Here is a 15,069-nt window from a genome sequence, read left to right as displayed (position 1 = left end):
AATAAATTTAACAAAAGATGTACAAGACCTCTATGCTGAAACTATAAAACACTGCGGAGAAAACCTAAAGACCTAAATAACTGCAAAGTTATGCCATGTTCATAGAAAGGAAGTGTGATGGTTAAGATTGTGTGTCAACTTGGCTGGGCGGTGATTCTCAGTGGTTTGGCAGTTATGTAGTGATTTAATTTGGCGGTTATGTAATGATGTAGTTATCATCCATTTTGTGATATAATGTAATCACCTCCATGGTGTGATCTAATGTGGTCAGTGAATTAGTTGTAAGGGGAGTTTCCTCAGGGGTGTGGCCTGCATCCAATATATATGGACATTCTGGCAGACCCCACTGGCTTTTGCTTGCTCTGGATCCTGCATCTGACTCATTATCATCTGACTTCTAGTTCTTGGAACTTGAGCCAGTGGCCTACTATAGTGCCTGCCAGATCTTGGGATTCACTGGCCTCCGCAGCCCATGCGCCAGCAGCCTACCATCTGACTTGCTGATCTTGGGTTTGTCAGCCCCTGCAGCTACTTGAGTCAGGAGAAGCCCCAGCTTGACTTCTGACCCACAGACTTGGGAATTCCCAACCTCTACAACCTCGTGAGCCATTTCCTTGAGATAAATCTCTCTCTCTATATATATATAAATATATATATACACCTGTTGCCATCGAGTCAATTCCAACTGATAGCAACCCTATAGCAAACCTATAGGACAGAGTAGAATTGCCCCAAGGAGTGGCTGGTGGATTTGAACTGCCGACCTTTTGGTTAGCAGCTGTAATTCTTAACCACAGCACCACCAGGGCTCCTCTCTCTATATATATATAGTGATATTTTTTTTTGCAGAAATTGACAAGCCACTTACAAAAGGTATATGAGAATGCAAAGGACGCAGAATAGCCAAGATAATCTTGAAGAACAAAGTTAGAGGACTCACATTACTAGATTTTAAGACTTACTATAAAGCTACATTAATTAATACAGTGTAATTTGGGTGCAAATCTAGAAAAATAGACCAATGGAATAGACTAGAGTCCAGAAATAGACCCACATATAAATGATCATTTGATTTTCAATAAGATACCAAAATAATTCAGTTGGAAAAAGAGGGTCTTTTCAATAAATGATGCTGGAGTAACTGGATATCCAAATGGAAAATAACGAACCTTGACTCCTACCACACAAATCATAAAATTAAAAAAAAATAATAAATTAGACTTCATCAAAATTAAAAACTACTCATTACCTTTATGAAAAAGAAAAGGTAAGCTACAGATTGGGAGGGAACAGTCACAATGCTTATTTCGGCAAAGTCTCATATCCCGAAAAAAATTATGTAACACACACACACACACACACACACACACACTGCCCTGGTGCAATGGTTAAGCACTTGGCTACTAACCAGAAGGTTGGCAGTTCGAACCCACCAGCCACTACTTGGGAGAAAGATGTGGCAGTCTGCTTCTATAAAGATTTACAGCCTTAGAAACTCTGTGGGGCAGTACTATTCTGTTTTGTAGGATCACTATGAGTCAGAATCGACTCGATGGCAGTGGGTTTGCTTTTTTTTATATATATATTACAAATCAATAAGAAAGAGACGAAGAACTCAATTTAAATGTGGACACAAAACTGGAACAGGTACTTCACAAAAGAAGGTATCTAAATGACTAATAAACATGTAAAGGGGTTCAAATGTATTTAGTTAACAGGAATTTTAAATTAAAACCACAGTGAAAGATTATTACATAAACACTAGAATAGCTAAAATAAAAGTGACAGACACTATCAAATGTTGACAAGGCTATGGAGCAACTGGAACTCTCATATACTGCTAGTATGCATGTAAGTTGGTTCAGCCAAGCAGGTTTTGGAAATCTGTTTGTAGTATGTATTAAAGTTAAAAATATATTCTATGACCCACCAATTCTATTTCTAGGTATATGCCCTAGAGAAATGAAAACATATATTCACAAAAAAGACTTGTACAAGAATGTTTATAGCAGCTTTAGTCATCATAGCTTAAAACTGGAAACAACACAAATGTCCATCAATGGGAGAATGAACACATCGTGGTATATTTATATAATGGAATATTATTTAGCAATAAAAAGGAAGAAAATACTGCTACACTTAGCAACATGGATGAATCTCATAGACATAATGGAATTAGTGAAATAAAAAGAGTACGTACTGTAAGATTTCATTTATATGAAATTCTAGAACAGGCAAAACTAATCTATGATGATGAATTCAGAATAATGGTTACCTCTGGGGGCTGGGTAATTGACTTAGAAAGAGTAGAAGGAAACTTTTGGGGTAATAGGAGTGTTGGTGTACGTATGGTTAAAAATTCATCAATCTAAACACCAGATTTATACATTTTGTTGTTGTTGTTAGGTGCCGTCGAGTCAGTTCCGACTCATAGTGACCCTGTGTACAACAGAACAAAACACTACCCTGTCCTGCGCCATCCTCACAATCGTTATGCTTGAGCCCATTGTTGCAGCCACTGTGTCAATCCATCTTGTGGAGGATCTTCCTCTTTTTCGCTGACCCTCTACTTTATCAAGTGTCTTAGTTATCTAGAGCTGCTACAACAGAAGTACGATAAGTGGATGGCTTTAACGAAGAGAAATTTATTCTCTCACAGTCTAGGAGGTTACAAGTCCGAATTCAGGTCACTAGCTCCAGGGGAAGGCTTTCTCTTTCTGTTGGCTCTGGGTGAAGATCCTTGTCATCAATCTTCCCCTCGTCAAGGAGCTTCTCAGTGCAAGGACCCCAAGTCCAAAGGATGTGCTATGCTCCTGGTGCTTCTTTCTGGGTGGTATGAGATCCCTGTGTCTTTCTACTCGTTTCTTTCTTTTAACATAACTGTAGCTAATGCCATCTCATTGACACCATAGAGATAGGATTTATAACACATAGGAAAATCACATCAGATGACAAAACGGTGGACAATCACACAACACTAAGAATCATAGCCCAGCTAAGTTGACAGATATTTTTGTGGGACACAAAAGCATGATGTCTTTCTCTAGAGACTGGTTTCTCCTGATAACATGTCCAAAGTATATGAGATAAAGTCTCACCATCCTTGCTTCTAATGAGCATTCTGGCTGTACTTCTTCCAAGACAGATTTGTTCATTCTTCTGGCAGTCCATGGTATATTCGGTATTCTTTGCCAACACCATAGTTCAAAGGCATCAATTCTTCTTTGGTCTTCCTTATTCATTGTCCAGCTTTTACATGCATACGAGGTAATTGAAAACACCTTGGCTTGGGTCAGGCTCACCTTAGTCTTTAAAGTGACATCTTTGCTTTTTAACACTTTAAAGAGATCTTTTGCAGCAGATCTGCCCAATGCAATGTGTCATTTGATTTCTTGGCTGTTGTTTCCATGGGGACATTTTACCGCGTGTAAATTATATTTTAATAAAAAAGAAAAAATTCCATAACATAAGGAATGATTCTGGTGCTTTCTTTCATAATACTTATTACAGCATATAATCGTTATTCACGTATGTGGTTATGTGATTGATTAGTGTGTCTCCCTTACTAGCTGTAAGCTTTGGAAGAGAAGAGCCCATGTCTGCAAAAAGCAGGCGCTTGGTAAGTATTTGCTGTGTGTGAGAATGAGTTTCAGGTTGTAAATGTGATATATAACTGCACAAGGTTTGTGAGAGGGTAGAAGTGGGAGCCTACTAACCCTGGCCAGGGGGTAGGGGTGCTTCACAGAGGAGGAGGAGGAGGAGACATTTGAGTCACATCCTGAAGGCTCTTTGGCATTTTCCAGGGCAGAGTAGAGAAGGAAGAGCAGTAGGCAGAGGAGCCTGTATGTGCAAAGACACAAGGGCCCGGGCAGCTTGTTGTGCCACGTGGTGGGAGTCTCAGCTGGTGGTGGTAGAGGAGGTAAGGTAGAAAGGGAAGCAGGGTTTATTTGCTGACCTAAAGAGTTTGGTCTTTAGCCTGTGGGAACCATGGAAGGTTTTGAGGGAGGGCAGTCACAAAATCGAATCTGTGATTTAGAAAGATCACTGAGTTTGCAGACTGGACCCCAGTGGCAGGGGCCGGGAGTTTTTCATGGACTTAGGAGGGCAAAGCTCCCTCAGGCTTTTGCCCAGACTGTGAGACAGACACACCAGGAATACCGAACCTTCTTGGGCATTCAGGTGAGACTTGAGGGTCTGCCATTTTCTGAGCCCAGGCCCTTTGGGCTGGTGAAGCAGTGCCACCTGCTGGTGAGCCCTGCACCTGGACGTCCCTGGCCATCTAGCTCCTTTGTAGTCTTAGGGTCCCAGAGTGGGACAGGCTAGCCCCACGGCCCTCGGAATGATGGACAAAAAGGACTTTCTTTGAGGCAAGCACTCTGTTATGGTGCGGGGGCCGAGATCAGTATGCTTGTGCAGATATAGGAAGGAAAATGCCACCCCCCACTGCCATACTGAACAAACACAAACTAATATTCCTAGGCTTTAGAACCAGTTCTGCCTGGTTCAGATCCTAGTTCTACCATCATCTAGCAGTGCGACCTTCTGAAATTACTTATCTGCTCTGTGCCTCAGTTTCCTCATTTGTAAATTAGGAATAATAATAATATCCATCCGTTAGGGTTGTTATAAATCAACATATGTAAAATACTTAGAACAGTGCCTGGCACATGGGGAGTGCTTAATTGAAGGTATCATCGTTAAAGATGTGGACTGAAGTGAAAATGTCTGGTGCATCTGGAGGGCTCATGGGCTGGAGGGTGAGGGTCAGCGTGCGGGACAAGGGCCAGAGGGTGCTGTGCCAGCTGGAGCAGAGAAGTGCACTTGGCTAAGCAGCTGGGACTCTCCTGGTGACAGTGGGAATGACCAGAGGGTATGACCCCGGAAGGAATGAGGTCAGCTCTGCATTTGCAAACCCAGCCCCTGAGCATCCATTTCAGCTCTTGGAGCTGGCACATGCGCCCTCCCAGTGAGCTTCACACCCAGCATCCCTGGCCTTCAGGGTATTCTTGTCATCTGGACCAGGAAATGGGATCTAAGAGACTAAGCAACGTGTGCAAGCTCATATAGTGAGTTAGGGCAGAAACCGAAGTCGAGGGCTGTGTCCTTTCAGCCTAGCCCTCCATCTGCCCCATTATGCTGAGGTTATGGGAGGGACTGGTTTATGGCATCAGCTGCACTGGGCAGGGCTCAAGCAGAAAGCATATTGACCCTTTCCCTGCTCTGCAGCTAGGCTCTGGTGGATTCCGTAGCTTTTCTGGTCTTAATCAGAAGAACACTTTTAATAAATAATTTTAAAACTGCCATTTTAAAAAAATCTAAATGAAAGCTTCTTCCTTCTGCCAGGTGGGCCTGCTTCACGTTGGGAGATCTGCAGCAGGAAGAGGGTGGGGGTCCCCTTTTCTCTTTCTTACCCCTCATTCCTCACTTACTAGTCTCCATGAGTCGAAATGAACTCTACAACAACTGGTTTGGGTTGTTTTTTGTTTAGGAAAGAAGGTGGTTCAAAATTGGAAAAGGTGTGTGGCAGGTTTGTATCTTTTCACTTTATTTGTTCAATCCGTATGCTGAACAAATAATCCGAGAAGCTGGAATGCAGCATCAGGATTGGAGGAAGACTCATTAACAACCTGTGATATGCAGAAGACACAACCTTGCTTGCTGAAAATGAAGACAACTTGAAACACTTACTGATGATGATCAAAGACTACAGCCTTCAGTATGGATTACAGCTGAACATGAAGAAAACGAAAATCTCACAATTAGACAATAAACAACATGGTCTTTTCATTGGCCTCATATGCGTGCGAAAGCTGGACAATGAAAAAGAAAGAAGAGTCAATACATTTGAACTGTGGTGTTTGTGAGGAATATTGAATATACTATGGACTGCCAGAAGAATGAACAAATCAGTATTAGAAGAAATACAACCAGAATGCTCCTTAGAAATGAGAATGGTCAGACTTTGGCTTGCTTGCTTTGGACAGTCATAAAGAAAGACCAATGGCTAGAAAATGACATTATGGTTGTTAAAACAGAGGATCAGCAAAAACAAGGGAAACCCTCAATGAGGTAGCTTGACATAATAGCCACAACAATGGACTCAAACATACCAACCATCATGACGATGACACAGGAATAGACAACATTCGTTCTGTTATACATACGGTCTCCATGAGTGGGAGCCAACTTGGATAGAAGGATAGAAGGAGAAGCAAAGTAAAACAAGGAGCAGGCGAGGTCTTCCTTGGCTGGTACTGTCGTAATCTGGCGATGGAGCCCCAGCATGTGGCTCGTATAAATTGCTGACACCTTCGTGGGGTGTGTTCTCGGATCCCCCAGGCTTGGAGCATGCCCCACCTGGGCATTTCTGCCTTGCAGACCCCTTGACTCAGGCAGGGCCTCCTATGACTGCCAGCTCATGGTCTCTCCCTCGGTCTCTGGCGTCCCATGAGTTCTCCTTGCTGTGGGGGTCACCTCATCTTCCAGGTGGCCCTCTTGGGCAGAGTCCCTGTGAAGACTCCCAAGTGTTGCTTCCTTTAGGAGGTGGTGTTGCACATCTGGCTGACATTAAAGGCACACATATTCTGCCCTACCCAAACCTGAGGGGAGCCAGCCACTCCCACTTGGCCACGGCTTGTCCCTTTCAAGCAAGAGTCAGATTCCCACCCCGGAGCCCTTTGAACTCCAGAACTGTGTCATGCTCTTCCCAGTTCTCTTGAGCTGGGGTTGGGGGACATCCTACCCTCTCCTCCCCTCCTCTAAGTTTTGAAGGATTTGACACACATTCTCCAACGACATCCTCACTCAGCACTTTGCAACCCTCAGTGAACACTGTCTTACGTAGCCTGGAGGTGGTGATGGGCTGAGGCTGGCAGAGCCAGGTTCACAGACTGCGGCATCTCCTGCGTGGCTGGTCCAGCCCCTCGCTTTGGGGGTGTTGGGTGTCTATGGTATTGTTCTCAGCCTTTGGGATCTCTGCTGAAATGCTGTGACTGGGCAAGTCCCATTTTAGCATCCTGTTAAACAGCCATGAAATGTGAGTGTGTGTGTGAGTGTGTGTGTGAGTGTGTATGTGGATGTGAGTGTGTGTTTATTATGCAGTGTATTTGTACTGCCTTGGACACAGGCTCTGCCTTGGACCCAGCGTGTGTCCCACCAGGCCACTTGCTGTAAGGAGTGGTGATTCTGCGGCTCTGTTGACCTCTCTCCCCATTGGGCTATGCCGGTTGCATCCTGGGGATGAATGCATGATTCCAAAGGCCTGGGTTTGCTTTCCAGGTCTCAGTTGTGGGCACCTCTCTGGCTGACTGCTGGCTCCTCTCCCAAAGCCACAAATCACTTTTGATTCCTGCCTGGGGTGCACACAGCCATATACCCTCTCAGGTCTCCAGGGGGAAACTGGTTTGTAGGAATGTTTTATGAAATATGAGTGGGAGGATTTTTTTTAAAGGAGAAATTAATGTAACAGGATTTTTCAGATTTAGAGCAGGATTTTGGAAATTCAAGAAGTGTTTTGTATATTTTCCTGTCAGCAGCGCATCTCAAAACGTCATGCCCGCTACTACCAATTAATTCATAATTTTTCCATTTACCGATTTAGTTGCTCAAAGTCAGTGAATTTAAGTTGTGTGAAGTTATGTAGTTTTTGTTTAAAAGAGGAAATTGCACAAACTTGGTCAAGCAGCAAAAAGTTATAACAATGTATGTAAAGTAAAAAATACAAGCCAAATGTATACCCTTTGTGAAATTTGGTTGTCCATTTTATAGTCACTATTTTTGGACTTGTGCAAAATAGTATCACAACTTATTTGTAAGAAAAATTTCAAAACTGTAAGGGTGTGAAATTTTATCACGGAATCCGTGGCGCTTTGCAGGCACTTTTTATTGTTGCAATGGTTCTACTACTGCATTGCAATGTTTTGTTAAAGTGTTTCTCTCTTCTACTTTGTGACCTTCTTAAGGACAGAGACTCAGTTTTATCAACCTGTGACCACAGTATAGTATATAGTTGGCACTCAATAAGTATTCATTGAGTGAATCAACCGAAAGAATTAATGATTGAGGAAAACATTGAGTGTGGTTGGACGTTGGATAGGTTCTAATGATTTTTTTTTATTATTATTTTATTATCTTGGTCAGGAGTCCCTGGTGGCCCACATGGTTAAGCGTTCAACTACTAGCTAAAAGGTTGGCAGTTCAAACCCACTCAGAAGTGCCTTGGGAGACGGGCCTGGCGATCTGCTTCTGAAAGGTCACAGCCTTGAAAATCCAGTGGAGCAGTTCTACCCTGCATGCATGGGGTCGCCATGAGTTGGAATTGACTCAATAGCAACTAACAACAATGTTGGTCAGTGTGCAAGGCATAGGAGGCCACGTTTAGAGAGTTATAAGAGACTGATGCAGAGTTATAGGGACTTTAGAATGCTCCTGACACAGAGAGGGGTAGTGATTTGGCCGGGGCCACACAGCTCGTGAGCACAGAGCCGTGGGCTGGACAGAGCAGCCTGTCCTGGCAAGGTGGGTTGTCTTTACAGGTGTAGGATCAGGTCTGGGGGTGAGCGTGCGAGAGCTGGTGCTCCACTGACCCTGTCCTTGTGTTAGTTACAGGACTCTGATCAGACCCACGTACAGAGTGTCCTACCGCACAGTGACTGCACTGGAGTGGAGGTGCTGCCCTGGTTTCACTGGGAGCAACTGTGACGAGGGTAAGTAAGTCCAAGGGCGCTGGCCGCGCCTGGGCAGAGGTGTCTCTGGGTGTGTCTGTTCTCTTCCTCCCTGCCCTCCTCCTGCAGGCAAGACTCGTTCCCTCCACTGTGCTCAGTGACTTTGAGTTCTTTCCTTTTCCCAACCAACTCCCAGCCAAATGTTCTGGACTGCCCACACTGGCCGGGTCACCTGGGCGCAGAGGCAGGTATCTGTTTCTGAACTGCGCGCACTCACCCCTGTTTGCCTTGGGCAGGGGTGGAGGAGCATCCTGAGCACTGGCTGGGGAGGGGCTTTGATTTATAGCCTGTTTCCTCCTCTTCTGGCTCGTACTCACCCAGGAACTGGGGCAGGCAGAGTCAGACATTTGGTCTCTGAGCAGACGGAGATGGCCCACCAGCCTTGAAGCCACGACTTTTGTAGAATGAGGCAGATGGCCAGGAGATCCGGTGGGCAGCAGCGGACAGTACTCGCTCGGCTGCCCCCTGCCCTCTGCCCTGCTAGTGTGCAGAGTGGGGACGGGAGGATGGGAGGACAGGGTGCAGCCTGCCTCCGGAGCCCAGCGGGGCCAGACTGCGGCACTCAGGTGGAGGTCAGAGATGCTGACAGAACAGAGCCCCATGGCGCTCACAGCCAGGGTAGCGGGTTCTGCCCAAGGAATAGATTTGCAGCCCACCTTGCTCCCCACTTTAGTTGGTCGGTCTCAAATTCACAAACAGTACTCTCCTCAGCCTACACTTTCTGAAAAAAATTATTCTCTCTCATCTTTTTTTATTACCTTTTTTTTTTTTAAATTTGATTATACATATGTTGTTGTTGTTGGGTGCCATTGAGTTGATTTTCAACTTGTAACGACCCCGTGTGACAGAGTAGAACTGCTCCATAGGGTTTTCTAAGCTGTAATCTTTACAGAAGCAGATTGCCAGGTCTTTCTCCTGAATATGTATTAACATTCTATTAAAAATATATCAATTATATTATATGTTAATATTATATATATGTTATATATATACTTTCATTGTAAGCTACATGAAATCCTCTTTGGGTTATAAACAATAAAATAGTAACAACAGAAATGGCAATAAAAATAATGTTGGTGTTTGATGGGCCTACGAGCCTGAGGCAGAGCTGAAGGAAGGAGCTGGGATGTAAAAGGGTCAACACAGATGCAGCTTTTCCTGTTTTACAAGGTGCTGCAAACTGGGAGCGGGGAGGGCAGCCTTGGGGGCTGGGCCACGGTGGTTGGGAGCATAGGACCAACCTGGGGCTTTACTTGAAGAGGAGCAGAGGGAATGGGGTGGGGGATGTGAGGGGAGGTTGGGCTCCCCCAGGTGGAGGCATGGTTGGAAGGGCCCGGTGTACTTCAAGTGTGAGTGACCACACCTCACATCAGACCCCTCACTGAGGTCTGTGACCCTCAAAGCCACTGGATTTGGAGTTTCTCCTCCCATTATCTCTGTGACCGTGGGGAGGCATCTGGTCTCCACAATAGAACAGAGCAGACCTGCTGTCTAGATTTTGCAAGGGAAGTGGTGGATTTACCCATAAGTAACTGACTGAGCCTTTGACAGTGATCAAGAATAAAAGGAGCAACGTTGGGATCCACCAGTGGTGTGCTGGGTGGGCCTCTCTTGGGCTTCCATCTTGGCTGCGTCTCTAGAAGCCTTCCCTCAGGATTAGGAGAGCTTCCGGGCCCTTCTCTCACTCTCACAGCCCTCTGAGCTCCACCTGCCCCCCCATCATTGCCTCAGCCCACATGTCTGCCTCCCCCTAAAGCCCCTCGCCGCCCTGTCTGTTTCTTCTAAGCGTAACTGGGCCTGACCCCAGGTAGGGCCCCTTCCTCTCTCTCTCGAAAACCACTGCAGTGCTTGAGCGTATATTTTTCATGTCTCTTCATATTCTCTTTATTGAATAAATGGATGAATTAATACATGAAGTATAGGCTCAAAATGTTAAAGTCATAATTCTCTTACAGGTAGATAGTGAGCATGTGTTTCATTTAATTCATTTGATGTGGGAACCAGTAGAATGACAAAGCTGATTTAAAAGAGGATACAAGAAACTGATGTACGCACACATACACAATTTGATAGTCGCTAGGATTACCCTGCTTCTGACACCAGTTGCTGATTTGGAGTTCCCCAGACCACCCTCAAATTTGATAATTTGCATGCATATCTATGTTTACTGCAGCATTGTTCACAATAGCAAAAAGATGGAAACCACTTAGATGCCCATCAACAGATGAACGGGTAAACAAACTATGGTACATACACACAATGGAGTACTATGAAACAATAAAGAACAATGATGAATCTGCGAAGCATCTTACGACATGGATGAATCTGGAGGGCATTATGCTGAGCGAAATAAGTCAATCATAAAAGGAAAAATATTGTATGAGACCACTACTGTAAAAACTCTTGAAAAGTTTTACACACAAAAAGAAACAATCTTCAATGGTTACGAGGGAGGGTAGAAGTGGGGATGGAAAAACACTAAATAGACAATAGGTAAGTGGTAACTTTGGTGAAGGGTAAGACAGTACATAATACTGGGTAAGCCAGCACAGCTTGTACAAGGCAAGGTCATGTAAGCTCCATGGACACATCCAAACTCCCTGAAGGACCGAATTACTGGGCTGAGGGCTATGGGGACCATGGTCTCAGGGAACATCTAGCTCAACTGGCATAACATAGTTTATGAAGAAAATGCTGTACATTCTACATTGGTGAGTAGTGTCTAGGATCTTAAAAGCTTATGAGCAGCCATCTAAGGTACTCCACCCGTCTCACCCCCTCAGGAGCAAGGGAGAATGAAGAAAACTAAAGACACAAGGGAAAGATTAGTCCGAATGACTAATGGACCACAAGCACTACAGCCTCCACCAGACTGAGTCCAGTACGACTAGATGGTGCCCAGTTACCACTACCGACTCCTCTGACAGGGATCGCAATAGAGGGTCCTGGTCAGAGCTGGAGAAAAATGTAGAACAAAATTCTAACTCGTAAAAAAAGACCAGACTTATTGGTGTGACAGAGACTGGAGAATCCCCAAGAGTATGGCCCCCAGACACCCTTTTAGCTCGGTAATGAAGTCACTCCTGACGTTCACCCTTCAGCCATAGATTAGACAGGCCCATAAAAAGCCCAGGAGCAAGGACTAGAAGTCGGGAGGGGATAGGAAAGCTGGTAATAGGGAACCCAAGTTGAGAAGCGAGAGTACTGACATGTTGGTAACCAACGTGAAAAAAAGAAAAAAAAAGTTAATAATTTGCTAGAAGGACTCACAGAACTCACTGAAAGCTGCTATACTGATGGTTATGGTTTATTACAGTGAAAGGCTACAGATGAAAATCAGCAAAGGAAAGAGACACATGGGGTAGAGTCCGGGAGAGTTCCAAGCACAGAACTTCCAGTTGTCCTCTCCCAGTGGAGTCATGGACAGCATTAACTTCTTCCAGCAACTATCTATGGCAACGTGCATGAAGTATTGCCAACCAGGGAAGCTTGCCCAAACCAGAGTTTTATTGGCGCTCAGTCATTTAGACATGGTTGACTGCTTGTGAGGCTGATTTCAGTTTCTTCCCCAGAGGTTGAGCTAATACTGTGTGGCCCAAAACCTCCACCATAAATTACGTTGCTAGTTTAGTCTACCTGGCGTGGCCCAAGGCCCGCAGGCAAACAAAGACTTTCTTATCAGGCAGGACATTCCAAGGGTTTAGACCTCTCTTTGGGTAAGATTGGAGCCCTGGTGGCACAGTGGTTAAGAGCTTGGCTGCTAACCAAAGAGTGGCAGTTCAGATTACCAGCTACTCCTTGGAAACCCTTTGGGGCAGTTCTACTTTGTCCTATAGGGCCACTATCAGTCGGAATCGACTTGATGGCAACGCGTTTGGTTTTTTTGGTTTTTGGGTAAGGTTAATCCTTTACCACACAATTGATCGATCAATTGATTTATAGATAGATAGATAGAGGTAGATCTAGATAGATAGACAGGTAGCTCTAGATAGATAGACAGACAGATAGATAGATACAGACATAGGTAACTATAGATAAGTATAGATATATAGATAAATTCCTGAAATAAAAGCACTAAATTAGATCCTACTGGCCAATACAAGCAAAACATATGGGCTTAGCCTTTCTCCTGAACATCAACCGTTTGCATCTTACTAGTTTTGTATAAGTTACCATCCAACTTTGCAGAATCTGGGTCCTAATTTATAGTAAATGATAATTCACACAAGGTAACATTCTCCTAGGATATCAAATGATTCTTAGGTGAGCTCATTAGATGGTCTCTGGCATGACATTAAAAAGTCAGGCAATCACCTTTTTGCCCCACTTCCAAGTTTTGGATAATTCTTCTTGCAGACTGAATGAATGAAGCGGCCAGCAGACCATGGAGAACAGTCACTACTGTCCTCAAGGTTCTGCCCATCAGGGCGGGAATAGGGCTGCACGTCCACCCTTTTTGGTTAGTGGAGGCAGGTCTCAGAGAAGAGGGACAGGTGACTGTGAGCTGGTCAAAAGCAGCCAAAGATGTCAACCCCCGAGGCCTTGACACCTCACCTCTTACCTGATAAACCACACCCACTGCATTCTCTAGGTCTCCTGGGCTAATTATTAAGTTGCCGGCACCTCACTGTCAGCCCCAGAGCACCCCTCCCCAGTGGATGGACCTTCCCTAGCTCGCCCACCTTGATTGGGATATCTCTCCCTCAGGACCAGGAGATGGCTCGCCTTTTTCAGAGAATCTCAGAGTCAAGAAGCCCCTTCCCTGCTGTGAGCATGAGGGTCCTGAACCCCACGAAGGAGAATTGGCAGTTGAGGAATTCCTGGGAGTGTTGGGCCTGGGTTGTAGTTGGGACTGGCTCCTGAAAGCCCTTGTAAAGATTTTACATTCCCGAATATGAAATAATAAAGGCAGCAGGCTAAATAAAGTCCTGGTCCATGACTTTAGGCACATTCCTAAGATGGTTGTGGTGGCTCCAGTCTGTGAATTCCCATTCAGTTCTCATTCCGTCTCTCTGGAAACACTGCAGGGTCAGTGGGGTACAGCTCAATGGGTTTTGTTTTGTCTCAGACGAGATACCCCTGGAGAAGTTTCTTTTTCTTTGGTTGTGTCTGGTCTTCCTTCTAAGTGTTCTGGCCTCTTGGGTTTTATGACTTGGGGCTTATGACAGCCTGGGGGTGGGGTCGGGTAGGCTGCAGCCTCCCGGGTCTTCTCTCCCTGCGCTTGCTTCCCTTCTGTGTCTCCTCAGACTCTGCTCCCACCTGCCCCCTCTCTCTCTCCTGACACCCCAGCAGTGCAGTTCCAAGGCTTGGGGATACTTCCCTTCATGTTGTTATTGTTAGTTGCCATCAAGTCAATTCTGACTCATGGTGACCCCATGGGAGATATGTCTGTAAATACAGGTCTATAACTATATCTATACAACTGGAAATAATTTTTTCTTATTACAAAAGCAAGTAAATGTTCGGTGTAGAATAAGTGGAACTATCCAGAATTCCAACTCTCATGGTAAAGTCTGGTCTCACTTTGGTGAAAAGTCTCCAGTCCTCTTTGATGCTTACATGTTAGTTGTAATGTACATGCTGTTTGGTAACATTCTTTTTCACATAACTCACTGTGAATGTCTTTCTTTGTCAATAGATAGTTTTCTACAATATCATTTTTAGTGGCCGTGCAATTTGGCTATACATATAACTTTATTAACTAAACCCATACTAAGGTATCAACCAGTTGCCATTGAGTTGACTCCGACTCATGGCAACCCCGTGCGTGTCAGAGTAAAACTGTGCTCTATAGGGTTTCCAATGGCTGATTTTTCAGAATTAGATCTGAGGCACCTCTGGGTGGATTCAAACCTCCAACCTTTCAGTTAGTAGCAAACGTGTTAACTGTTTCCATCACCCAGGGACTCTAAACCTCTACTACAGGATTTTTAAGTTGCTTCTACGTTTTAATTAAATTTTAATTAACATTGCTGTGAACTTTCTTTTCTTTCTTTTTTTAAACTGAGGTAAAATGTACATATACTGAAATGTACAGATCTTAAGTGTACAATCTGGTGAGTTTGGATAAATGCATATACATTTCCATCACCTCCCAGAAAGTTCGCTTGTATTCCCTTTCCAGTAAATCTTCATCCTGCCTAAGCAACCACTGTTCTGATTTCTATCATCATAGATCAGTTTTGCCTAGTATAGAATGTCATATGAATGAATCATATGAATCATACAGTATATACTCTTGTGTATGGTTTCTTTGACAGTTTCTTCAAGATTCATCCATGTCTTTACGTGTGTATTAGTAGTTTATTCTTTTATATTGCTGGGTATTACTCCATTGTATAAATAC

General features: G+C 44.4%; 1 protein-coding gene across 2 annotated transcripts in view; it reads left to right on the top strand.

Annotated features, from left to right (window-relative positions):
• Positions 1-15,069, top strand: part of COL26A1 (collagen type XXVI alpha 1 chain) — a 211,731-nt gene that overhangs the window by 82,158 nt on the left and 114,504 nt on the right. Inside the window, exon 6 of one of the 2 annotated variants that reach the window (XM_023740274.1) lies at positions 8,608-8,705. In XM_023740274.1, coding sequence (XP_023596042.1) covers positions 8,608-8,705 — 98 coding nt within the window. Of the gene's footprint in view, positions 1-8,601; positions 8,706-15,069 lie in introns of both variants that reach the window. The other variant, XM_023740273.1, reaches the window with a different exon arrangement.

Source organism: Trichechus manatus, unplaced genomic scaffold, assembly GCF_000243295.1.
Source record: "Trichechus manatus latirostris isolate Lorelei unplaced genomic scaffold, TriManLat1.0 scaffold00151, whole genome shotgun sequence".
In the NCBI taxonomy this organism is placed as follows: Eukaryota; Metazoa; Chordata; class Mammalia; order Sirenia; family Trichechidae; genus Trichechus; species Trichechus manatus.
The sequence above is the reverse complement of the archived record's forward strand: the minus strand, read 5'-3'. Positions and strand labels throughout refer to the sequence as shown.